General features: G+C 49.6%; 1 protein-coding gene across 4 annotated transcripts in view; it reads right to left on the bottom strand.

The window, feature by feature from the left end:
• Positions 1–26,493, bottom strand: part of LRP4 (LDL receptor related protein 4) — a 61,038-nt gene extending 34,545 nt beyond the window's left edge. For all 4 annotated transcript variants that reach the window (XM_072617609.1, XM_072617610.1, XM_072617611.1 and 1 more), the window contains exons 1-9: positions 26,109–26,493; positions 7,752–7,898; positions 4,923–5,039; positions 4,571–4,684; positions 3,646–3,762; positions 2,260–2,388; positions 1,659–1,778; positions 1,317–1,442; positions 510–635 (exon numbers count right to left, since the gene is read on the bottom strand). In XM_072617609.1, coding sequence (XP_072473710.1) covers positions 510–635; positions 1,317–1,442; positions 1,659–1,778; positions 2,260–2,388; positions 3,646–3,762; positions 4,571–4,684; positions 4,923–5,039; positions 7,752–7,898; positions 26,109–26,166 — 1,054 coding nt within the window. In that variant the 5' untranslated portion in view covers positions 26,167–26,493. The remainder of the gene's footprint in view (positions 1–509; positions 636–1,316; positions 1,443–1,658; positions 1,779–2,259; positions 2,389–3,645; positions 3,763–4,570; positions 4,685–4,922; positions 5,040–7,751; positions 7,899–26,108) is intronic.
• Positions 26,494–27,267: the final 774 nt, after the last annotated feature.

Below are 27,267 nucleotides of genomic sequence, written 5' to 3'. Positions count from 1 at the left end.
GGAGAGCCAGCTTGGCACTCCACTGAGACCATGGAGAACTGCTCCTGCAATTGGAAGAGTCCCTGGAGAGGGTTCCCTGTTAGCCCTAGGAGCTGCTCATTGGGCAGCTTGGGGGGCATTGGAAGGGAGCTGGGTGTGGAGCTCAAATTCTGACTCATCCACCCATTTGCTGATTATGTGACCTTGGGCAAGTGAATACCAGATTTAGAATCAGGATCTCAGTTCAAACCCTACATCTGCCTCTTACTACTTTTGGGACCTTGGGCAAGTCACTTCCCGTGAATGGACCTAAGTTTCATCTAGAAAATGAAGCTATTGGAATATATGCCTCTGAGGACCCTTTCAGCTCCAAATCGATGATCCTAAATCACTGCCTCCTTCCGGGACTTAGTTTCCTCATCTGCAAGATGAAGGCATTGGAAGGTCTGGATTAGCTATTTCTGGACTCACAGCTCAAAAAACTCCCCCCAAATTTACAACTAAGCAGCCTCACCCCAGGAGACACTCACGGCAGTTCTGCTGGGGGCTTTCATCGCTGCTGTCTCCACAGTCATTGGCACCATTACATAACTTTCTCTGGCCAATGCAGCGCCCATTCCCACATAAGAACTGATCTGAGGCACACTGGGGGCTTCCTGGGGAGAGAAGGACAGCACAGGTGAGGGGAGGGCTGGAACAACAGAGGGAGGGGTTGGAAAGGATGGGAGCCTGTCATTTTCTAAGGCAAGACGCAGTTGGACTGGGATTTGGGTGAGTTGGGTGGTAAGGGGGGTGGGGTATTCCAGGGCTCTGGAGCAAGGCAAGGATCTGGTAAGACTGAATCCCCTGACTTTTCATGAGGGCTTGAGAAAGAGAGATGGCAAGGAACTCATGGCAGGAGGGGAAAGGTGGTAATGATGTCACATTCCAAATGGTTTAGAAGGAAGTCAGCCAGCTATCTAGAGTAGTATGTGCCTCCCCTACCTCTGGCCCCAATCAGACCTACATATAAATAGATAAGTTAACAGAAAGTGACACTCATAACACTGGCATTGTTGGTTTCGGAGTTAGAGGTCCTGGATTTAAATCTCACCACTAACACTACCTTGAGTAAATCATGTAACTTCCTTGGGCCTCAGTTTCTTCATCTGTCAAATGAGGGGATTAGAGGAGATGTCCTCAGATCCTATGGCCCCACAGTCCATACCCATCATGTCAGGTAAAGCTATACCATGACTATGGCCCAAGGTAGTGGCAAAGGGCGTCACCTTTGCCCTGTCTTGCCCATGTCACAGAGTGCCTGTTGAGGGGTCAGAGGCAGGGCTGAGGGGCCCGACCTGTGTTTTCGCAGTTCTCCTCATCACTGTTGTCTGAGCAGTCATCTTCCCCATCACAGCGCCAAGACAACCGGACACAGCGCCCAGACTTACAGCGGAACTGCTCCGCTGTGCACATGGAAGTAGCTGGAAGAGGTGGGAGGGAAGGTCTAGGTTGGGGGGCAGCTCTGAAACAGCTTGAAACACTTTCTTTCCCCTCCCTACATCCCCCACATCCTGAGGCAGCCCCCGATCCGGTGGTTGGTCCCTTGTCCTTCACACACCACCTCTCTGACCTTCTCCCCCGGAGCCTCCTTTATGCCACGAGCCACCTCATCTCTCCAGGACCATTTTCCCACTCACTGCAATTTCGCTCATCAGATTGGTCATCACAGTCTGCGTCCCCATCACAGCGCCAGCCGGCATTGATGCAGAGACCACTGTCACACATGAACTCCCCAGATCGGCAGGGCTGGTGAGAGGCTGGGCAGGGATTGGGCAAGGAAAAGGGGTTACTACCCAGTTCAGAGGGTCATGCCTCTCAAGCTGGAAGGGTCCTCTGAAGCCACCTTATCCAACCCACTCTGTTTACAGATGAGGAAGACGAGCCCAAGGAGGCTCAGTGGTTTGCCAGAGGTCACAAAGGACATAAACAGCTGTGATGTGGGTCTCTCCAGCCATCCTGTACTTAGAGACCCCTATGACACACTTCCTCAGAAAGCTAGTCTCCTGGCCCAGACCTTCCATGGGGCCTTGCACACAGAGAACACAGAAGAAACACTTGTGAACGAACCAAAAGATTGTGAACGAACAAACAAAGAGTAAGTGACTGAGAGAATGAATGAATGAACTCTTCAGAAGATTGCCTAGAATTCAGAGACTCCTCCCCAGGACTACTCTGGCTCACTAGCCCTAGAAACTCTCCAATACCCTTGCATCCCACCTCCTGCCCAAGGGCACTCACAGCAGTCAGACTCATCGGACCAGTCTCCACAGTCGTCATCCCCATCACAGTGGTAGATGTCCAGGATGCAGCGGCCATAGGCGCACTGGAATTCCTCCAGGCTGCAGGGAGGTGCTGGAACTGCTGAGGCTAATGGGATGGACGAGAGGAAACAGTCTCAGTCCTTGGCACTCTAGGTCCTCAATTCATTCAAGACTCGGCTCAAATGCCACTTTCTTCAAGAAATCTTTCCCTGATAATCCACACCCCCCCCCAAGTCCCCCCGTATCTATTTTGTATAAACCCTGTTATATTAACTCATCTGTGAACATATTGTTTCCCCCAGTAGAGTGTAAACCCTCTGAGAGCAAAGACGCCTTCTTTTTGATGAACACATCCTCAGTGTGTGACTGGCTTCCATGTCTTTGTACAAGCTGGTCCTTGTACCTGGAATGCACTCACTCCCTATCCGTGCTTCTCAGAATCTCAAGGTTCCTGGGTGTGCAACTCACCGGCAGACTCGGGAGGGAAGCCTTTCCTCCATAAATACGTGTGTGTATGTGTGTATGGATACATATATAAATACATATTTATACTTATGTATTTATACCAGACTAGTTGACCCTAGACAAAGTATACACATACACATATGTAGATATAGACAGATAGGCGGCATGTTAATATCTATAGGTCTATCTATACATATCCATATCTATAGATCTCTCTCCACATATACATATACTTATCAATATACATGCTGTAATTTTCCCCCACCTTCGCCCCTCTAGAATAAATACTCCCTGAGGACAGGGACCGTTTTATGATTCACTTGGTGCACCTTAGGACACTCATAGTGGCTTTCACATAGTAGGAGTTCAATGTAAACTGTCAGAGTAGACATTGGCTCCTTAGAGTGGGAAGGTGTCATGCATGGTGACAGCCCCAACTCAGCCATCACAGAGTTCCCTGGGGCAGTTCCTCATAAGGATGCTTCCGTCAAATGGGTAAGAAAGTTGAGGCCTCCCTATTCACTTAAAGGGCTTTGTCCAACTTCTGTCCAGGTCTAGAACAGTTACTTGAGAGGTGGTATTGTGGAAAGAGTGTTGGTCTTGGGAATCAGGAGACCTGGGTTCAAATCCCACCTCAGATACTTAACTATGTGCACATGATCAAATCCCTTAACCTTACAGAGCCTCAGTTTCCTTATCTCTAAAATGGGGATAGTCATCCTTTCAACACCCACTTCACAGAACTATTATGAGGAAAGTACTTTGCAAACTTTAAAATCTCATGAAAAGGTGACTTATTATTTGGACTTGCTCTTCCACAGGCCTAGCACTTGCACCCAGAGGGTAGGACCCACTCCCTGAGCTACATCCCATCATGGCAGGGGCCAAAGACACTCACGGCAGCTCTCCTCATCCGAGCCGTCTTTACAATCTGAGTCGCCATCACAGTACCAATGCTCTGCGATGCAGCTGCCGTCGCTACAGCGGAATTCCTTGTCGGAGCACTTGCGCATGTCTGGGGAGAGACTGGGCTGTTTACTCTTGTCCTGGGGAGCTTCCCAGGTTGTGGGGCAGGACACCAGCTTTGGTGCCAAACCCACCCCAACTCTTGGACGATTCCTCAGATCCTTTAAATCCTGGAGCTGACCCCCAGAGAAAGAAAATACTGAACAAGTCGGATCTGACTCTAGTCTGTGGGGCACCTGCGTAACTCAGGCCAGCTTGCCTGCCCTTTACCCTTCTTGCCCTTCAAGGAGGGGTAGCCATGAACTTGTGCATAGCAGGTCCACAAAATGTTTGTTGGATGAAGAAATGAATGGTTTCAAGAATGGCCAAGTCCGACTGGATTTATTGATTTATTATAAAGTTAAGGTTTTATTCCTGTCTTTTGTTTTTTACACCACAGTCAGTTTCTTTGTCTGCCACTCTCCCCCACCATCTAATAAGCCTTCCTTTGTAAGAAAGAACAGTTGGCACAGCAACCACGTGTGGCAAGATATGGATCATCCTTCACTCACAGACCCTTCACTTCTCCCAGGGAAGAAAGGAAGTGCATTTCCTCCCCTCCAGTGCTTAGCAACAGTTCCTGGCACATAGTAGGCTCTTAATAAATGTTTATTGATCTTCTCTGGGGCCAAGGCGGAATGCCATAGGATTTAGAGCTGGAAAGGACCTAGCTCACTGCCTTCATTTTACAGATGAGGAAAGTGAGGCCCAGACAAGTTAAGTGACTTGTCCAAGGTCATACAGAGCCGAACAAACTCAGGTCCCCTTGACTCCACGTCCAGCACTCCCCCCACCACACCATGACGCCTCCCACTTACCACACTGCTCGTCACTGTTGTCTCCACAATCATTGTCTCCGTCACAGTGCCACAAGCTTCGAATGCAGTAGCCATTTTGACAGGGGAATTCATCCTCCTCACACTCTCGAGGGGCTGCGGACACAAGACACAGAGAGATCAGAACTGGGGACCCACCCAGGGAGCCCTCAGGTGCCATTTGTGCTTTGCTGGAAGATGCTCCCTGACTGGGGGCCCAGAAGCAGAAAAAATCCGGGGCACTCCAAGGAGGGGTGTTGATACCTCTGGTGTACCAGAGTCCCCTGGAACCCTCCCTCAGCCTCACCAGACCTCGGGCTCAGCTTGCTCAGTGCCAGCCTGGGCTGGTACTTACGACAGTCCTGTTCATCAGAGTCATCCTCACAGTCATTGTCGCCATCACACACCCAGGAGCGTCGGATACATTTGCCATTGTCACAGTGAAAATCCAGAGGGGAACAGGTGGGAAGCACTGAGACACAGAGGAAAGAGAGTCCAGATGCATAAAAATACTTATAATAAGAGGTAATATGTCCTAGTAGATAGAAATCACACCTTGGAGTCAGGAAGACCTGAGTTCAGGTCTTACGCCATTCAACCTCTCAATGCCTCCAGGCAAACTCCGAGACTACAAATTCCAGAGGAGTTGTTAATCAGCACAGGTGGAGGGAATTTCTATACTGGGAGATCCCCTCACTGTTGGTATCCTGAGTCAAGCCTTGATACCTTCCTCTCCCACAAATAATACTAGTAATAACTACTCCAAAGGTTAGTTGTGAGGAAATCATTTTGCAAATGTTAAAGTGTTATCTGAGCAGTAAAGTGACAGAGGCGTAAGCCGTAGAGTTAGGAAGCCCTGGGTTCAAATGCCAATCTGACACATCCTGGTCTTGAGACTATAAGCAAGTAACTTGGCCTCTCAGTGACCAGGCCAAATAAGACTGAAGTAGCCAAATTACATTACTGGAGGCTTCTCCACTGACAATTCCCCACCCCAGTGAAGTCAGGCCCCCCCTCCCCCCCAAAAAAACAGTTACAGAAAGGTAAGTTATTATTATAGGATAAGATATGATGTGTAATAATAATAAGTTTCAGTTTTTTAGTCAGAAGACCTAGACTCCAATCCCATCTCTAATACATGTATAACTTTGGGAAAATTATTTAACCTTCCTGGGTCTCAGTTTCCCTATCTGCAAAATATGGAGGTTGAACTTTATGGCCTCTGAGGCTCTTCCAACTGTAGCTATCTGATCCTTAGAAGGTCAATGCTGGTCAATTAAAATCTTACAGAAAGGAAATGTCTTTTTTTTTTCAGCTTTCCTCTTGGGAAGTACACGGTGCTAATACATAATGAGCACCTTGTCTGGGCTAGTTAGCTCAGCTGGATACAATGGGTGTCAGTGAGACCAAAGTTGTAGGTTCAGTCCCTATCAGGACCAATTAACTTCAGATAGAGAAAAACTCTGCTCAGGGTCACAGATGGCATTCCCCTTCCCCCGCAGCCAGCCCTGCTAATTCTGGCTCCTGGTCTCAAGGAGAATGAGCTACAGGGGACTTGGGGCTCAAAGCATCAAAGGTGACTTGGGAATGTCCCCCTTGGATGCACAGAACAAGGAGGGCCAGTCTACTTGGTATATGCACTAACTGGGAGGTCAGGGATGTCGACAGCACAAGCGAACCTCTCAGGCAACTGGTCTTCGCCCAATTTAGAGAAGGAATCAATACCTGTATATACAATAATAATAGCCAGCACAAGAGGATGTGCTCAGAGATATGCTGTATGTGTTCATTCTTTGGATTCTTCAGCAACCCTGTGTGCAGGGTTCTATTACTATGTCCATTTTATAGATGAGGGAACTGAGGACAGGGGCATCAAGTGACCTGCATAGAGCCACACAGCCAGCAAGTATCTGAGGTAGGATTGGATCTCAAGTGTAGCCAGTTCCAAGTCTAGCATCATCCATGGAACTACCTAGCTGCCCATGTAAACGCATGTGAAAAGTATGGTGGCATTGTCTACAGAAAGCTGGTCTTGGAGGCAGGAAGACCTGAGTTCAAATCTAGTCTTAGACACTTACAGCATGACCCTGGACAGGTCATTTACCCTGTCTGCCTCAGTTTTCTCCTCTCTAAAATAAGAACAGTATCAACTTCCCAGGGTTGTTGTGAGAATCAAATGACATAATATTAAGAGCCTAAGAAATAAATGAATTTTCCTTCATTCAAAGTTAAAGTCAAAGGAGACATCTGTGTTATATACACAGAAAGGTCTTCTTTATATTTTGTTTCAAACGTGTTTATTGTTACGTGTGTGTCTCCACATCCAAGCAATAGATGTAAAGTGAATTTCATATATGTTTGGTATCCGATTGTCTGCGTATGAGACTCCTGTCTTGGGGAGAATTTCCTAAGTGCCCTGAGAGCACTGGCGCTTTTGCTTTCATATGCCCAGAATCTAGTGACACACCAGGCCGTTTAGGGGTGTTTAATAAAGGCTTGTTCATTTGGACTAAAACGGATTGTGCTGAGGTGGCCCTGCTGGCAGACTGGGCAATGTCGGTGATGTGACAAACCTCTACAGGAGCATCGGGATCAGCCAATTTCCTTGCTGGGGAATCACAGAGCCCAAATGGCTATCGCTTGGAATCCGACCCACAGTATCCCAAAGGCAGCCGCTGTCCTTCTAGGCTCTTTCTTAAAGGCTTTCTCCCCCTGGCTCCAACCTCTCAGTCAGGCCTTTGCCAGGTCACCCCCCAGCTGCTCTTGGTACATTCTAGAATTCGGCATAAGCAGTCACCTCGTTGCTGCTGACACACCACCCTTACATGCTATCATCTTTGCTTTTGCACAGGCTATGCCCCTGTCATCCGCCTGCCAGAAATGTTCTCCCTCCAGAGCACTTTCAGGATCCCTAGTTTCCCTCAAAGCTTAGCTCAAGCGCCATCTTCTACATAAAGCCTTTTCCAATGTCCACTCCATATTCCCAGCAGCTATGAAGTGTATCACCCCATCTAAAAACTACCATGTGACTTGTTTTGTATCTAGCACATGCACATTGTCTCCCCTGATGGACTCTACCCCTAAATGCACTGTGTTTTTCTCCAGCACGGTGGTGGTGGCTCCCCATCATTCTCCTCATGGCCTCTTCCCTGTCCCAGCCCCCATCCCTGGAGGAGTCTCTTACTGCAGCCATCCTCATCGCTGTGGTCCCCGCAGTCATTGTCACCGTCACACTGCCACTGAGCTGGGATACAGGTACACTCCCCCAAGGCACTCACTGCACAAGTGAAGTGGCTCCGGCCACAGGCACATTCAGGGCTGCTGGCTAGGCCTGGGGAGAGAGAGGAGGGTGAAGAGTGAGCTCCTTCTGACCTCCTCCTTCTGACCATCTGTGGTTTCTGGGGCAAGGGAAAGGGTGGGAGAGGTCTCACCTCACCACTCACCACCCCCTAAATGGCCAGGAAAGTGTCTGCTGGATCACCATTTGTCCAAGGTTTCTCCTCTCTGGGCCCTTAGTCAATGTGTCTTTGAACACTCATAGCAAAAAAAAAAGCTCAAGGGAGCTATATGACCTCCTAATCCTGTATCTAGCAGGTGTGAGAAGGGTTAGTAAATGGAGAGGTGGGGTTATGGTTGGCCCCCCCTTTTCTGTTCCTAAAACTTTACCCTTAATATTGAGTTGGAGAATTTGCCTTAACCTGGGAACAAATTAGCTGGAGCAAGGGCGTGTAGAGGACAGAAAAAGTGATGGGACTTTCTGACGCACTACGGGAACAGAACTGGATGAGGAATCATGCCTCAGTTTGGATTCAGGCTTTAACCACCTGGATCATGGACGAGTGGTTTCCCAGGCCTAGGCTGGAGAATCAGGTCGCTTGCAGTCCAGGTCCCATGGGATGGGCTGGACAAAGTGCAGTGGAAAGAAAGGAGATCACAGAACACTGAAAACTTCATTTCAGGATAAACATCAGCGGTTGTTTATGATGATGAGAATGATCCCAGATCCCAGATGTGGAACTGGAGATTGCCTAATCACTTTCCAGATGAGGAAAGGGAGGCTCAGAAAGGTTGGTCACAGAGGCAGGAAGCCAGGTTTTAGGGGGTCTGAGTTTGAATCTGCACTCTGCCATGCACCACCACTGGAAATTGGGGAAAATTCAGAGAACCTCTAAGGTCTCTTTTTTTCTATAAAATGAGAAGGTTGGTAGGATCCTCGGACTTAGATAGTCCCTACATTACCTTACAGCTTTAAATCCGAGCTTCTATGGGGCACTCTCCCCTAGATGGTTCCCCCCCCCCCCCCCCGCCTCAGTTTCCTACCCTGTAAAAAGAGATGGTTGGGTTAGTTGTCCTTCCTGCTCTAGAGCCAGGATCCTAAGCGCTGTCAGTGGCCCGAGGCGGGGCTCTCCCAGTCTCCACCTCGGAACAGGGCACTAAGTTTCATGGGTTCCCACGGCCAGACCCCAAGGGAAGCAGCCTGGAAGTCAGGTACCTGCGGGAGCCAGGGCGGCCTGGGGGAGGGGCTGGGGGCTGAGCGGGGAGGGACTCCAGCCCCAGCCAGACCCCACTGGGACGGGCTATTGAGATGGAGCGATCCGCCCGGCCAAGTCCCATGACCAGCTGCAGTGCCCCTTCCCCAGCGTGCCCAGCAGGATGCCCTGCGATGGCGTGTGAACGGCTCTGTGCCCCCGCTCCTGCCTGGGCGAGAACAAAGGGCCCTGCCAGGGTCACTCGCCCCCCGATTCATCTGGTCCCGGCCCCCGCGCAGCCCGGCAGCGAGAGTTGGGAAGGGGCGCGTGGGTTCCCCTCCCCGCGGCAGCTCGGCCTGGGAACTTGGGGGGCGGGGGGGCGCTCCTTGCCCCCGCCTCCCCACTCTCGGCCCCTGCCTCGGATCTCCAGCCAGACCTGAGCACACACTCGTCACCCCCCACTCCCCCCGCCCCGTCCCAGGCCGCCTCTCCTATTCGGTAATACAGTTAAATAGAGGAGGAGTCGGGGGCCTCCCCGCTGCCCCCTGGCTGTGACCCTCCCGCCCCCAGCCAGGGTCCGCAGCCCCAGAGGCCCCAGGCGGAGAGCGCAGGGTGCTGATGCCCTCCCAGGGGAGCCGCACGTCCTCTAAGAGTCTCCCCTCCCTCCAAATGCCCCAGCCCAACGCCCCGGCCGGGGCTGGGCACCAGCCTCCCTGCCCACCTCCTGCTCCAAGGCCGAGTCCCCAGGAGGAACACGCAGGCAGCTTCGGCCCCGATGCAGCTGACATCTCCCACCCCTGAGTGGACAGCGCTCGCCCTGCTACTCTCTATATACTTTGTATCCTGTGGACCACGCTGCTCCCCTCCCTCAAGAATGTCCTTCGGCTCAGGAAGCACAGTACGGTGGCGGGAACAAGCTGGCTTTGTAATCCAGGAGACCTGGGTTCAAGACCTGCCTCTCCACACAGACTGGCTCTGTGCTCCTGGCAAGTCACTGAACCTCTCAAAGTCCCAGGCAACTCTCAAAGACTTCGTTCTTCAGTCATGTACTGACTCTGTGTGACTCCATAGATCATGACTGTCCATAAGGGATTTCTTGACAAAGATACAGGAGTGGATTGCTGTTTCCTTCTCCAGGGGATTAAGTGACTTATCCAGGGTCACACGGCTAGTGTCAGAGGTCACTTTCGAACTAAGGTCTTTCTAACTTCAGGCCCAGGGAACTATTCATTGAGCCACCTGGTTGTCTCAAAGACTATAGACTATCAATTGCAGAAGAATGCTTGCTATGAATTGGTGGAAGGACCTTCCATGCCTGGAATGCCCTATACTGATGAAATCACAGGACTAGACAAAAAAACAAAAAAAACCCAACAAATCTCTAGTGCCATGCACATAGTAGGCACTTAATAAATGCTTATTGAACAGCCTACCCTTTGGGGGGAATGAGCCTAAAGATGGAGGAAGTTTTCGTCAGGTAGGAGAGGGATGTCTCTGATTTTGGAGGGCAGAACAGGACATCGTTGAGGGTAGGCAGGGTTAGGGCTGAGGGGTCATAGTAGCATGGATGTAGCTTTGGAAGGGACCTCAGAGATCATTGAGCCTGACTCCCCGATTTTTCAGATGAGGAAACTGAGACCCAGAGAGGAGCAGTGGCTTACCCAAAGGTCACACATTTAGCAAGCGACAGAGGCAGGATCTGAATCTACAAATACTTTATAGAAACAGAAGCAGGGGCATATGGATATCGCTTCAGTGAATAGAGCACCACAGTACACAGAGCACTGGGCCTGGAGTCAGGAAGACCTGAGTTCAAATCCAGCCTCAGACACTTATGAGCTGTGTGACCCTGGGCAAGTCATTTAATCCCGTTTACCTCAGTTTCCTCATCTGTAAATTAACTTGAAGAAGGAAATGGCAAACCACTCTGGTATCTTTGCCAAGAAAACCCCAAAATGGGGTCAAAAAGAGTCTGAAACAACTGAACAAAGCCAAAGTAATGAGGACTAGGAAGGCATGGAGGAGTTAGTGCAATACACCGACACCTGGGAGAAGGATGATCAACAGCAAAGGGCAGCTGTCAGCAGAGTCTGCTAAAACCAGCCCTGGGGGTTAGTATTCAGAGATGAATAACAGACAATAAACCTCAAGGGACTCCATTTGACAGTCAGAGCCGACTTCCTGCTCAACCGTATTACTGGGAATTCAGAGGCACGCCTGACCCTTCTATGGCCAGCATTGGGGAGGGTCACGCATTCGCAGTAAAAGGCGATGGGGCACACATACAAAGGCAGGGTCTCCATGACAACTTCCGTTTCATCTCTGGGGGTCCCCAACTGCGCAGCCTAAATCTCCTTTCTCACTAGTGCTTTGGCTGAGCTGAGAAAAGGAGAGTTCAAATCCTTTAACTTAAGAGAAGCAATATGGCACAGGCCAGAGGGCGAGTCTTGGAGTCAGGAAGACCCGGGGGCTCCAGTCCTCCCTCTGACATATTCATACCAACCTGTGACAACCGGTAAGGCTCTAAAACTTTATACACTGGTTGCTACCTGCATAGATGGAAGGAGTTTCTACACTAGGTATCTGAAGAAATCACAGACAAAAAAAAAATCACATTTTTCAGTGGAATGAGAAGTAGTGGAATGAAACAAGAGTGTGGCTGACTATTTGAATTTTTAAAATTCAAGTTAAGATACTCACATATACTCCTATACCAATTATCTTCCCTGGACTAAAAGCCAAGATCCCTCATTTCATAAAATAGTTTTCTATTTCCACATCCTGATGAGATAATATACATAAAACTGGAAAGTTTGATATACTATCCATTATTATTGTCATGTCATCTAACCAGGGAAAAGCTTTTTTTGAAATTGTATCCACAGAAACTTCCTGAGAAGGGAAATGCCCTGCCCTGGAATTCATCAATTCCCTAACAATCCCTCAGTGCTCTGTTTTAGAGAAAAAGTGAAAGTTTCTCCCTATTTTCAGCTTCTAGGAAATAGTAAAGATAAAGCAATACATGCTTCAAAGCATTTATGAAGTGTCTACTTTGGCAAAGGCTGAGGCTGGTGTCTCTTCATGCCAACGCTTTAGGTGTTGGTCTAGGAAAATCTAGGCCATCTGTCCCAGGCACTCTCCATTCCAGTTCTACACCTCCCCCAGGCTCTGCTCCTTTGCTCCCTGGTAAGAGCACAAGGAGGCTCTTCCAGCCAATGCCAAGAGCTCTACGTGTGCCCCTGAGCCCATCTCCTCCTCTCTCTTCCAGAAATTCAATCCTTTGATCATCTTATTTTCTCTTATTTTCAACTTTTCTTTATCCAGTGACACCTTCTTTGCTGCTTCCCAATGCCCAGATTTCTCATCCTTAAAAAAACAAAACAGTCCCCCCAAAAACCCTTTACTTGAGGCAACCATCCCCTCAAATGACTGTCCCATCTCTTTTCAGAGTAAAATTCCTTTAAAAAACAAAAGCATTCTACATCCTTTTTCACCTCCTACTCTCTTCTGCCCAGCAATCTACCTTTCATCCCCACCATTTTATCAACTATCTCTTTATCGTCCAATCCAATGGCCTTTTTTGTTTGTTTTCACCGACCTCTCTGTAGCATGTGGCACTGATGAGTGTCCACTCCCCCTTCACTGGTTTCTCTTATTACCTAAACTTTGGTCTCTTTTGCAGGATTCTCATCTGTGACCCACCCTATATCTGTGGGTGCATCTGAGGCTCCGTCCTGGGCCTTAGCTGCTTGGTGATCCTATTAGCTCCCATCTCTCATTTTTATACAGATTAACTCCCAAACTTGCACAGTCCAGTTCTCATGTCTTTCCTGTGTTCCAGGCCTACATCTCTATCAGCCTTTTGGATATCTCTCCACTTGGATGTCCCACAAGCATCTCAAACTCAACATACCAAAAGAGAACCCATTATCTTTCCCCTAAACTCACCTTCATGGCCAGGGTAGCTAGGTGGTGAAGTAAATAGAAGGCCAGGCCTGCAGTCAGGAAGACCCATCTTCCTAAGCTCAAATCTGGCCTTGGACACTTACTAGTTGTGTGACCCTGGGCAAATCACTTAAACCTGTTTGCCTCAGTTTTCTTATCCATAAGATGATCTGGAGAAGGAAATGGCAAACCACTCCAGTATCTTGGTCAAGAAAACCCCAAAGGGGATCAGAGTCAGACGTTGCTGAAGAACTACTGAACAGCAAAAACCCACCTTTCTTCCTAATATCTCACTTCCCAGCGAGGGTATGATCATCCTTCCCAGTCACACAGGTCAGCAACCTCAAAGTCATCCTCAACTCTTCTCTCTCTCAGCCCTTGTAACCAATCAGTTTCCATGTTTTATGGATTCTACCTGATCAATATCTCTCACATCCCTCTTCCTCTCTTTATTCACAACCTAGTCCAGGCTTGTATCACCTCTTGCTTCTAGCCTCCTTCTTGGTCTTGCTGCCTCCAGTCTTTCCCCTCTAGAACAATCCTCCAAATTGATATTACTAAAGTACAGGTTGTCATATCATTCCACTGTTCAAAAAACCTAACTGGTTCTCCATGGCTCCTGGCATTTAAACCCTTCAAAATCTACTTATTTTACACACTGTTGCCCCTTATGGAATCAGACCTCCTTGCCATTGCTCATACGTGACATTCCATCTCATACGTGACATTACTGTTAGGAAGCTAGAGCTCTTTCCCTTTGCTCACACCCAGGATGTTGGAGCCATCTCTCACCTCCATGCCTTACCATCAGGTGTCTCTCCACGCCTGGAAGTTTCTCACTTTCACTTCTTGAGGACCGCAGTTCCCTTCAAGACTCAAGTGCCACATCCTTCAGGAGGTCTTTCCTGATTCCTCTAGCTGTGAGTGACACCCCTCTCCCCAAATCACTGTACCTTATTTTGACTATATCTCACATTTACTTATCTGTGAAAATGTTGCTTCCTGCTGGTAAGCTCCCTCAGGGCAGGGCATACTGGTTGTTAAAGAAAGAAAAGAATCTGTGGGGTTAATGGATTGAAAGCCCGATATGAGTCAATAATGCAACATGGCAGCCAAAAAGCTAATGTGGATGATCTTGGGCAGCATTAAGAGGCACAATATCCTGGCCCAGGGAGGTTATACTCTGGCTAGCCTCTGCACTGATCAGAGCAGTGGATCAGGGGTCAGTTCTGGGGTCATATTTTAAGAAGGATATTGGTAAGCTAGAGGGTGACCAGGGTGGTCAAGGACCAGAATCCACATATGATTCAATTGAAGGACCTGGAGATGACAATTTAATCAGTCCATGATGTGTTTTCAAGTATTTCAAGGGCCACCACGTGGAACAGAGAGCTCTTGCTCTACATGGCCCTTGGGGGGCAGAACCAAGAGGAATAGGGGATGTTTCAGAGGGGAAGATTTCTGCTCAATGTAAGGAAAAATATCCTAACAGAGCTATTGGGAAGTAGAATGGACAGCTTTGGTAGGGAGTCTTCAGTGGGCAGGTGTGGCTCAGTCAAAAGAGGACAGCATTTGGAGTCTAGGGGCTGAGGTTGGAGTCCCAACTCTGCAATTTACTATAAGGGTGACCTTGGATAAGTCATTTCTCCTCTCTGCACCTCAGATTCCTCATCTGTAAAATGGGGGAAGAGGCTGGATAAGATAGCTCCTTTGGTCCCTCCCTCCCAGCTCCAACATCTTTCATGGGAGCAAAGGAAAGGGTTAAGCTTCCTAATAATAAAATGACCCAGATCTACCCCCAGAAACCAGGATATCACCAGCTCCTGCTGTTCCCTGACATGCAAACACAAATGCTACCGCACAGCTTTGGGACCAGCCACAGCCAAAGAGTATGTCTAAGGAAGTGTCCAAAGAGCTTTTCCAAATGGAACTTGAAATAAGTTTGGGAGAGCTTTGTGACCCAAAGATGGTCGGAAGCCTCTCTGGGAATGGAAGGCTTATAAGCTTAGAGCTAAATAGACCATCTGATCAACCCACCCCCATTTGACCAATAGGGAAACTGAGGCTAGACAGGTTAACCAAATTGTCCAAGGTTACATGGGTAGAAGTGGCTGAGATGGTATTTGAACCCATTTGCTTCCAAAAACCCATTGTTTTTTCCACTGCACTTCATTGCCTTGTTTAATGAGGATGGCTACATTTAGGTCAACTATGAGACGCCAAATACCTCCATGATCCTTGACTCTTTTTGAGATGGGTATTCCTTTCACCCCGCTAGGACTTGAATAACCAATAGAATGTAAACTTCTTGATGGCATTGGTGGTTTTGTTGTTGTCTTTGTCTTGCCAGCACCTGGCACATAGTGGGCACTTTTTAATCTTCATTGAATTGGTATATAATTTTTGAGAATTGCTCTGCTGAAAATTCACCACCTTGCAGCCAGTCTGATGGTAAACTTCTCCAGACGTAGCTGGATTGGCCTAGATGTGGCCTATACAATTCTCTTCCTTCTGGGAGGAAAGGAATGAAAGGCAGTGTGGGGCTGTGGGAATCAGCAATGGGTTTGAAGTTCATAGGTCCTGTGTTCAAATTCTGGTTCTCTCCTTTACGTTGGATAGCCTTGGCCAAGTTACTTCTCTCTGGGACCTGGATTTCTCATTGTCACCTGTAAAGTGGGGTACTTAGACAAAACGAACTCTAAGGTCTCTTCAGATCTAAGTTCATGACTCAGTGACGATCATCACTTCACCACTTTTCTGGGAAGGAAGGAAGAGCAAGTGAGAGACTAAGGGATTGTCATTTTACAAAAAGTCCTAACGCAACACAGCAATTTCCTGGGAGATTTTGGAGCATCCTTCCATCTCCATCACTTGTCTACTATAACCTTGACTACATACAAGGCTTCCTCCAAACATATTCTTAATGTAGAACTTTATTCTCCTTTCCTTACCCCCCAAGATTAGCTGTAAAAAACCAAACAAACAAACAAATGCTCACACCAGAGGTGTGGGTAGGTAACAGATTATAGGGGAAAAAATCTTGTGGTGGGCTGAAAGCTCAAAATGTAGCAATAGCGGTGGGTGTTGCATTTTAAAAAACATCTTAACAAGCATCCAGAAGAGGAAGGTGAATAATCAGGAGACTATATGACATGAAGACTGACTGAAGGAACTAGGAATGTGGAGCCTGGATGAACAAAGACTCAGAAAGAATGCAAAAGCTGTTTTGGGGTACTTGGAAGGCCATGGAAATTTCTTCTTTGTCATCTTCCTACCTTCCTGAAAAGTACAGTGTAAAGCTCTTTTTATAGTGGCTAAGAATTGGAAATTGAGAGGATGGCCATCAATTGGGGAATGACTAAACAAGCTGTAGTACATGATTGTGATGGAGTATTATTATGCTGTAAGAAATGACAAGCAGGATGGTTTCAGAAAAACCTGGAAAGATTTACAGGAACTGATGCAAAGTGAAGTGAGCAGAACCCAGAGGATGTTATACACAGGAACAGCAATATTGTATGATGAAGAAATGTGAATGAATTAGCTATTCTCAGCAACACAGTGACAATCCTAAAGGACTCATGATAAAGCACACTATTTGCCTCCAGAGAAAGAACTGATACTATCTGAATATAGACTGAAGTATGCTGTTTTCCTTCCTTCCTTCTGTTTTCCTTTCATTTGAGTCTTCTTGTACAAAATTATTAATAAGGAAATATTTTACATGGCTGCACACGTATAAACTATATCAGATTGTTTACCACCCCAGGGAGTGGGGAGGGGAGAAAGGGAAGGAATGGGGGAAAAATATTATTTTTAAAAAACAAAACAAAGTACAGTAGAGGAACCACTTCCTTCAGGGTGCCTTTATTGACCTCCCCAACTGCCCAAAGGCTTTGTATTTTCTGTGGGGGATATTTTGTATATTTCTAGAATAGGGGAAAGAGTGTCACTAGCTTTTTACCTTGGGCAAGTCATTGAATTTCTATGAGTCTCAGTTTCTTGTAAAAGGAGAGGATTAGCCTAGATGACCTCTGAGCTCCTTTCCAAGTCTAAATCTAAATGCATTATTTCCCTTATAGAACATGAGGGTCTGGAGCTAAACAGGGCCTTAGACCCATCATCCTTCGACAGAGGGAGGAAGGTTGAAAAGGTTAAGTAAATTGTCCAAGATTATGTGGGCAAGATTTTGCTTTTTTTTTGCTTTGTGTTTTGGTCTTTGTAACCCAGAGACCAGAATATAGTGGGTGCTCAGTAAATGTTTGTTGTATGGAACTGAATAACCTTGGGAGGAAGGGAGGCACCATTATTGTGCCCATTTTATTGATAAGAAAACCAAGGCACATGGAGAATAAATGATTTGCTCTTGGACAGAAAAAAGTGATTTGGGTCCCAGCTATTAGAGTCTTGGCTTGATCTTCCTGACTTCAGGCTTAGGGCTCTATTCCTATCTCTCAGAGAAATCAACATGACTTTTATATCTAATCACTTTCCACCTTTGAGCCTGGTAGTTGAAATTCTCTCCCTTACCAAGTTGCCAGAAAGAACAAAAAAATTGGACAGGAGAAGGGGATTCCCCTCCCGACTTTTCTTTTGCCTATGGATATAATTCCTTGGCACCCCGATTGTGTTTCCACATACCAGTAGCCAATTCTGCAGCTAGCTGTCATTTGGGTTTCATCCATGGTAGCAAAGGGGTGGGACTCCCATTCTGTAGGTGGATGCCCTACAGAGAGAAAACTCCACGGGGGAGGGGGCTGGCAGACACAGGAGTTTCTGGGGTTGGGGAGAACCCCGAGCTTCTACACTCTGCTAAGTGACTTTCTATCCCCTCCCCCACTTGGTGTTCAAATCAGGTGTCTTTCCCAGCAGCAGGGGCTGGAACCTCCCTGCCCTTAGCCGATGGAGAAGCGTCCGTGGGAGCCAGGAGCTCGAAGGTCCCAGCAAACTCCCACTGATAAATTATGCAGCACCTTTGTGTGGCTGCCTCTGGGGCCAGATGGGAGGTTTTTCTCCCCGGGTCTTTTGTTTCCGGCTTTGATCCCAGCTCTGATCCCAAGCTCCGCACAGAGGTGAGGGGGGGCGGGGGAAGGAAGTCCCCACTGGCCAAGTTGGGGCTTGCAACAAGTCTCAGCGAGGAGGCCTTTCCGGTTCCCACCTGGGGCTGCCTACCCCGGAGCCTCCAAGGTTCCCTTCAACATGCAGGCCTGGGGTGGGGTACATATGTGCCCCCCCACTCTGGCACATGTGTGAGGGGTGGGGTGCGACTTCCATAGCCCTGGCGTTATTTTGACAGATGCCTGGTGCAAGGATGGGGATTTCTAAGTGTAAAAGACAGAGTCGAGCTCTTCCCAGCGGTTTCGAAGGTACCTTGGGGCAACCGAGGGTGTTTACTTTCTCTAAATCAAAAACACAGAAGACCAAGAAAATGGAGTCCAAGCCAGGCAGCGCCAGGAAGCCAGGAAACGGGCGGCAATGGAGAGGCTGCGGCGGCAGGCGGGCAGCCACCGTGGTGACGGCCAAGGCCAAAGCAAGTCCCCATCACTGGCCCCCAAGTGAAGGGGGAGGAAACAAAGAGATGACAGGGCTGAAATGCAAGGAGCTGTGGGCTTGTTTTGAGATCAGATGATTGCAGATCCAGAAAGGGAAGAGACCCTCAGAAGCCAGAGTCCAACCCCATCAATTTCCAAGTGAGACTGGCCCAAGGTGTTCAAAGCACCAAGTGGCAGAGGTGGGATCAGCTTGATGATCCCTGGGTGACAAGGCTGCCAGGGGTCAGGTGACCTCTGATGGAGAACTGGCCAGGGTAGGCCTGAGCCACAGGGCCTTGAGTGGGTGGGCAGAGGGGGAAAACCAGGAGCTCCCTCCAACCCAGACTACTTAGGGATACTGGCAGCAGAGACCCTCTCAAATTCAAGACCTGCTCTCCCAGGATATAACTGCAAAATTAAAATAACAACTCAAATTCACACAGCCTCTTTAAGGTTTGCAAAACATCTTGCAACTAACATCTCACTTGGTCCTCACAACAGCACTGAAGTGGACTGCTGTTGTCCTGTATTTTATGGATGACGAACCTGAGACTCACTGGTTGTGTCTACATCCATTATCTTATAGGTAGTACTGTTAACTATATTTCCCATTTTACAGATAAAGAAACTGAGCCCTGGAGAAATGAAATGGTTTACCAGGATTCCCCAGGTTATGGGATTTAAAGCCAAGTTGTCCCACTTCCCAATTCCAACTCCAAGGTTTGATCCCCTAAACAAGGCAGTTTCTCTCAGCAGTTAACCAACAAGCATCTATCAAGCTCTTCCTTTAGCCAGGCATGATATCATGATGTACAGAAGCAACCACTCAGAGACTCAGTTTCCTCATCTGTGAAATGGGGGTGATGGTAACAGTACTGTTGAAAGTTAGTTTGACTCCTTTGAATTCTCTTTGTCCTGAGCTTTGCCCTTAATCTGGGTGAAAAGTCCAAATGATGAATTTTCCTTTCAACAGCATTACCTCAAAGGGTCATTATCAGGCTCAAATGAGACAATGTATGCAGACGCAACCACTCGGAACCTCAGTTTCTTCATCTGTCAAAGCCCCAAATGACACGACCCCCACTGGAAGAGCTTCCATTCCAATGGAACAAGTCAACAAGCATTTATTATGAGTTTACAGCATTCCAGGTGCTATGCCAAGCCCTGAGCACTCATTTATTAAGAAAGGTAAAGTCAGGTCCTGGGGTCAGGGGGCTCCCAGTCTAATGGGGAGTCACCATGGGAAGAGCTATGTACATACAAGGTACAGACAGTCAATTAGAGGCCATGCTGGAGAGAAGGCACTAGCAGCAGGGGGCACTGGGAAAGGACTCTTTCAGGAGATGGGATTTGAGCTGACCCTGGAAGGAAGCCAAGGAAGTCAACAAATGCATAGCTATGGAGATAGTTGTTCCCCTAAATTCCCGTTAAGCTTCAAGGAGCCTCCTTTCCAAGAGCCCATAGCACACAGGAAGGAGTTGATGTGACAGAGGGTAGGTTTAGAGTGAGAGGAGGAGGTAGAAGAAGCCTTCAGCTACAGCTACACCCAGAAAACACCCTTCTCAGATCCTCGGGGGCTCTGCCACACCATGACCCATAGCCAACCACTCCACTCTGCACAGTCTCAGTTTCCTCATCTGTGAAATGAAGGAGGCTAAACTAAAGACTCTCTGAAGTCCTTAGAATGAATGAATCAATGAATCAGTGAATCAATGGAGTAAGTGAAGTAAATGAATGAATGAATGGAAAAGAAGTTATTAAATGCTTGCCAAGTGCCAAGCACCGTGCTAAGCCCCGGAGATACAAATACAAAAGCGCATAGTTCCTGCCTTCCAGGAGCTTGGTTCTGAAACTAATGATCTATATTCAAATTCTGTTTTTATAAAGAGAGGGAGTGAATAAAATGTCCTGATTTGGCATCAGGAAAACCCGAGTTCAAATTCTTTCTGGATGCTTGCTGGCTGTGAGATCCAGCACAAGTCACTGAGCTGAGACTTAGTTTGTCTACCTGTTAATAATAACAGCACCTATTTCACCATTGGGAGACTCAAAGGAGAGAATATACAGAAAGTGCTTACAAACAGTATATGCCTATATACATGTCACCTGTTATTTGGTTTTCAGGAGGTCTGAGAGCAGCAATTTCTTTTATCTTTAAAGAAAAGAAAGTGACAAGAGAAGACTGTGCCAGAAGGCAGAATCTGACCCTGTCTACACAGAAATTGGAATGGCATACCACAGGCCTTGGTGAAGACTATTTATAGGGCTCCACTGTGCCCGCCTCAGCCAGCCAGCTGGGCGTCTCTCCTGGAACACCTCATCCCTTCCTGGGGAGCAGGTCTTCTGCTACTGGGAAACCGGATGGCAGCTCGGAGCCATTCGAGTAGAGATGACGCCCACTTAGCCTCCAGACAGCCCTGTCCCGTCAAGGACTGCAGGAAAATGGCAGCTGGAACTTAGAGTAAGAGACTCAGAACTGGAAAGCCCTTCAGAGTTATTGAGTACAACCTGGTCCTTATACAGATGAGGAGGAGGGAACTGAGACCCAGAGGAGAAGTGACTTAGTCAAGGCTACACTTACATGTAGTAAGTGATGGATGGCAGGATAGTCTCCAAATCCAGCACTATTTCTTAGCCTAGTCAAATAGGAAAAAAAGGTCCATGAAACTGTCCTGAGATTAGGAAACACACACAACCACAGTAAGTACACATATTGTTTTTGGTTTTTAGTTGTTTCATTCAAGCGTCCGATTCTTTGTGACCACCTATGGGGTTTTCTTGGCAGACATGCTAGAGCGGTTTGTCATTTCCTTCTCCAGAAGTACATACATAGATCATTCAATCATAAATTTAGAGTGGGCAGTGATGACAGATGCCCCTGATCAGAACTCCCTCATATTACAGATGAGGAAACTGAGGCTGAGATAAGTGTGATTTACCCAACTCACATAGCTGGTAAGCATCTGAGACTGGATTTGAACTCAGGCTACCTGGCTTTCTCAATCCAAGACAGACATCTGGAAGCTGGAGGCCCTAATTTCACATCAGAAGACTGTGACTCAAATCTGTTGCTGAAATTCCAATTGTATATATAATCCCCTGACTTCATTCAGAGAGGAAGACTCTCCCTAGAAGGGCTCTCTGTGCTCTTCCCTCCCACTCCCTTTCCATCTGCCTTATAAAAACTTAGCTCTCTAGGTCCTACGTGGGGCTCTCAGATTCCTCCGAGATATTAGCACTGTCCTCTTCTTGAAATTGGATTGTCCCCCATGCCGGGAATGCTCCTCTCCTCTTCCTCTTCACCTCTGCTCTAGGATCCCCAGCTGCCTTGGAAGCTTAGCTCAACGGCTCTCTCCTACATGAGGTCTTTTCTGACCCCCTAAGCCCCACAATCCTTAGAGTTCTCCCTTTCCTGCTCCTGCTGGCCCAATGTTCTACTTCATAGTTTTTTGTGGACTAACTTATCTATGCACATGCTCTTTTCCCCAAGTAGAATAGGAACCCCTTTGAAGGCAGGGACAAAGTTTTCCTCTTGGACTGTTCAACACCTGGCACATAGACACAGATGCCATGTGTGGAGGCGGCAAATCAATCAATGAGAAATTACACTTTGAATGCAATGTAAGGTCTACAGACCCTGAAATTCCAAAGGCTTGAGGTGGTAGAGACTCATTCATTATGCCCCATGGTCTCAAAGCACCCCCTTATCTTCCTTGATTGCCTATACCTCTTGGTCACTTGCTAGCTGAGGCTGTTCATTTCAGAAGGTTTGGGAGTTTGGCACAGTGGGTCCCTCATATCCGGCCCTGGTGCACCTATTGCAAGCTTGTCATCTGATATCCAGCAGAACATGGAAGAGCAAAGACAAGTTTAGCACCAGGCCAGCCTTCTTCCAGAAACTCATTAAAGCAGATGACCCAATCACTCAAACATGCCCACACTGAGTTAGACAGGTACAGGAGCAGTCTCCATCTCTAGGAGATTGCTGAAGTCTCTGCTCATGCGGGGCAGCCAGTCTACACCTGCCCAAGCCTCTTCTTGGGCTTACTGACCTGTCTCCAAGAAAGGTCATGCAAACTCCAGTTTGACAAACTCCAGGGGTCCAATGTCAAAAAATCGTAATAACAACTAACATCCATTTAGTGCTTCCACATTTACCAAAGGCTTTCGTGATGTGCACAGCTCTTACTCCTGGACCCACTCTGCAGACTTCTCCTGATCCTCACCTGTAGCCTGGCTACCCTGGAGAATCCTCAGCCCTGAGGCCCTTCTGTCCTAGGATCTTTGCCAAGAAAATCCCATGGACAGTATTGACATGCTACAGTCCACGGGGTCAGGACGCCTGAGAAAAAACACCTATCCTTGGGCGTGGGTTTTATTATCTCCATTTCTCAGTCTGAGAGAGGCTAATTGACTTGCTCAGGGTCACATAAGCATTACAGGTTGACGGGGAATTGGTACCTGGGTCTTCTTGATTCCCAGGTCCAAAAATCAATGCACCATGCCACGTGCTATCCAGCAAACCCGAGGCAGAATGCTCTCCATCACAGTACGTACTTACTGAATGCTGGAGAATTGAGTTAAATAGTGGCCTCTAAACCAGGCAGGCCAACAGACATGGAGTTTCTCTTGGCCCGTGATGGGCCCACCCAATACAAAAAACCAATGCTATCTTCCCTCAAAATTCAATTTGGGAAGTTGAAAAGGAAGTTCATGCCAACCACACAGTTTCTTGCAAAGACCCACGAGACTTTCAGCATCCAAAGCAGCACCTTGCTTTTTGGATTTCTGATCCAGCACTCACTGCGGACAGGAGACCCCACACAAGAGCACTATTCCCACTGCAACCTGCCTCCAGCGGGGCTAACTCCATCCTATGTTAGGAGCTCACTCAGTCTCACTAGCAAACTCCGGGCTCCCTGAACCACCCCTTTCTTCCCAGGCTAGGGGTCCATTAAATGTTGGTGTCACCGAATGGTGATGGGGGAAGGGGAAATAGAGAAAGTGTTGGACCTGGAGGCAAGATCTGGGTTCAAAACACTTAAAACCTCTGTGATCATAGGCAAGTCATTCAACTTCTCACACTCAGTTTCCTCCTTTATAAAAGGGAACTAATAGTCATGTCAATTAACCTCTCCGGACCTGCCTCAGTTTCCCCATCAGTACAATGAGGGCTTGGATTCCATATATCTGAGGTCGCTTCCAGTTTTAGGGCTACAACCAAGAGGATTTATTGTACAGGGAAGTAGGCAAAGTTCTAGATGAACATGAGTCTATCCTCTGAAGTGACCTGGATGAAAACTGTTTCTTTTTGTCTTTGCTACTTCCCAACTGCTCTTCTAAAATCAATATTAAAAAAAAATCCACAACACTGCTGGAAAGTTCCCATTACTCTCATTCACCCTTTTTTGGAAGCACCAAGTGTGAACCAGTATTCTCCAGGCTCCTTTGTGGAGGATTGCCTGTGTGAGTGAGGGCTGCAATTGGAGGGATCCTGAGTAAAGAGGGGGTATTCGATGCCCAGCAGATCAAGGCAAATTCCTAATCAGTCACTTACTTCTATAGTGACCCAGTCCCAACACTCTGATGGAAGGTGTTACTCAAACCATAATCCTATGCCCAGATGTGGCTAGGGGCCTCTCACAGTAAGTACTTGAGTGTGAGTGTCCTCAGCTTTCTCCTCCGTAAAATGAAGCCTCTAAAGTTCCCAACAAATCGAAATCTGTGCCCTAAATGCCAGGGCCATCCCTGCTCCTATCTGCCCGACACGGACGGTGACAATCTCCTGTCTGGTTTCTAGGGGCCTTCAGTCTCCTCCCCGCCTCCTGGGGCCATTGATTTCCCTGGATCTCTCGGGCACCTCCTGGGGAACAGGCAGGAAAGTGACTTCTCCTCCCCCTGGAGCCCAGCACAGCTGTCCCTTTAAGGGGCCCGGCTGGTGGGATGAGCAGCTACATTCCTCCCCGGGTAGGGCTGCTGTCCCAACACGCCAGAGAAGCTACAAATAACCTGCCAGCAGAGAGCCTGGGAGGGGGAGAGCCCAGCACACAGGGAGAACCGGGAATCCGCCAGGCTACTCACTCCTCCTCCGGCCCAGAGAAGGCACGGAGCCCGGGAGATGGAGAGGGAGTGAGGGAGAACCCAGGAGCCATTGAACAAAATCTAAAACAAAGCCTCAGCATCCAAACAGGAGCGCGCACCGGGCTCCCCTCGCTTGGGCACCCAGAGCTCTCCCACCACTTGCTGGGGGAAGCCACGTTGGGCAGCCCCATGGACCCCTACTCTATGGGATAGGGGTCCGCGGGGACTGGAGCACGGACCTTTCCTGGACCCTAAATGGATTGGGGATGGAGGGAGAGTGTCGGATCGGAGTCCAGGGAAGGAGCTCTAAGTTGTCCCTGCGGCTGCTGAGCCTCGGGATGCGGCCAACCTCTCCCCCCGCCGCACCCCGCTCCCCTACCGCCCAGCCCAAACTGAAAAGGCCACTCTACGCGAGCCTCACTCACACTCGGCAGACGCTTCGCTTGCAGGCCCCCAAACAAGTTATTAATATGGAGCAGATGAAGCGACAGATCCCCTCCCACCATGCCTGTCTCCTCGCACCGGCCAGGGGTTCTCGGGGCTGAGGGGACGGCGGAAGGAGGGCTGGCAGCTGCACTTGAAGGGGCTGAGACGGAGACTTTCTCCCTAGCTCGCTGCATGATTGCGCCTCCCCTGCCCCCTTCCCCATTCCCCCAGCAATCTAGGGCAGGAAGCCCATTGGTAGCATCCAGCAGAGGGAACCCCAAACAACGCCAACCCAGAGGGAGATGCAGCCGCCAAGAAGCAGCACCCTGGGACCCTCCTGGAGGGGGAGGTTTGAAGGCTGGGATGGCCCTCCCCAACTCTCCTAACAAAGTATTCGGAATCTTTTTCGGATCCCACCGAGCTCCCCTTCCCAGCCCACCAGCTCTCCCTAAATCCTGGAAGGGAATTCCGATAGAGTTTGGCTGGTTCGGGAACATCCCCGCCCTCCCTCCCCTTTCCTTTACGCACATTCCCCGGGACCACAGACACTGAGATCCTCTAACAACTGGAGAGGGAAGCAGACCCCTGGCTCTTTCAAAGGGCAGACACAGGCAAGGCTAGCCGGAGGTGTCCACCCGCAACCCTGCCACACTAAGACTCAGGGAAGTTTGGGGAAACCCAGTCCCAGTCCTGAGCTTCGAGTCCCTGCAGGAATTCTACTGGGGCGATCTCCAAGATGTATGTGGGGGCTGGTTCAGGGAGTCCTTAGGGTTCCAGTGGAGTGGTGGGCTTCAAGTCAGAGTGTGTGTGTGTGTGTGTGTGTGTGTGTGTGTGTGTGTGTGTGTGTGTGTGTGTGTGTGTGTGTGTGTGTTGGGGAGGAATCTGGTTCCTAGTGGAGGAGTTCCAGGTCTCGGTATGGTGGGGGAATCCAGATCTCAACGTGGGGGAATCTTCGGAGATCTGACCCTCAGAGCACGGGATCTCGGGGATCAGGCCCCAGTCCCGGCGCGTCTCGCTCTCCCTCGGTCCCGAAGCGCTCGGGGACCAAGGGACAAAGTTTCCCCGGTCGGGGCGGGGACGGCGGCTTACCGTGTGCGCAGAGCAGGGCGCCGACCAGCAGCAGCAGCGAGCCCCCCGGCCGCCTCATGGTGCCCCGGCCGCCGCCGCCGCTGCGGGCGGGGCGGGGGACTTGGGACAGGGTGTCCGGAGCGAAACGGGCCCCCGGCCGCCGCAGCACTGCCTCGCTGGGCTCGCCAGTGATCGGCAGGCTCGGCGGAGAGGCACTGCAGGCGGCTCCGCGCGGCGGCGGGCGCGTCCCGCGAGCCAGGGGAGGGCAAGCGAATGGCCCGGGCTCCCTCCGGCCGCTGCTCCCTCCTGCGCCTCCGGAGCCGAAGCCGCGGAGGAGCCAAGCAGCCCAGCCAGGGGACCGGGAGGGGGGGTGTCCCGGGCCCGGCCGCCCCGCCCCCCGCCGCCGCCGCCGCCGCCGCCGCCTCGGCCCGCCCCCCGCGCCCGGCCCGGCCCCTTCCCGCCCTCGGCCCCCGCCCCCAGCTCCCCGACTCCACCCGCCGGGCCCCCAGCCCCCAGCCCGCACCTCTGAAGCGGCGCACCCCAACCCCGCGCCCGGGCCGAGGGGTAGCTCCCGAATCGGCTGCACTGCCCCTCCCCAGAAGGACTCCGGGCTCCTCCGGACTCCTGCCTAGCCCCGAGGGCCCAGATGTGGGTCCCGGGAGTCCCCTAGACGTGACCCCGGCCCGAACCCAGGCTTTATTGAGGTTGCGGAATACTGAAGACTGGCTGACGAGTGTCCGACGAGGGGCGCTGGGGGTCCCGGCTCACAGTCCTCCCTCCGGGTCACGCTTTCAGTCCGGGCGAAGCCATTCCGTCCCCTCCCCCTTCCCATTTACCCCTTTCCTTATGGGATTGTACCCCGGCTCCGATGTCCCCGAAAGGAACCGGGCAGACGTCGTTCTTTCCGAGGAGCTGCCTCTTTACCCTCTGGAAATTCCTAGTCCGAAGGGACAGAAAAATCGGTCCTTTCTCCTAGGTGGAGACCCTGCCCAGCCCCCAGCCCAGACCAAAGCTGTCTCCTCCCAGCTCCGGGTTTCTGGGGCCCTCCAGTCGTGCTGACCTCTCTGGATACTGTATCAAGTTACAAACCTCGCATCGATTTCATTGTCCCCTCCTCAGCTTTCCTGCCCGCTCCACTTCCGACGCATAGGAAAGTTTCAGGGTCATTTTGCCCCCACCA

Source organism: Notamacropus eugenii, chromosome 6, assembly GCF_028372415.1.
Source record: "Notamacropus eugenii isolate mMacEug1 chromosome 6, mMacEug1.pri_v2, whole genome shotgun sequence".
NCBI lineage: Eukaryota > Metazoa > Chordata > Mammalia > Diprotodontia > Macropodidae > Notamacropus > Notamacropus eugenii.
Note: the sequence above shows the minus strand (reverse complement) of the source record. Positions and strands in the feature narration are given on the sequence as shown.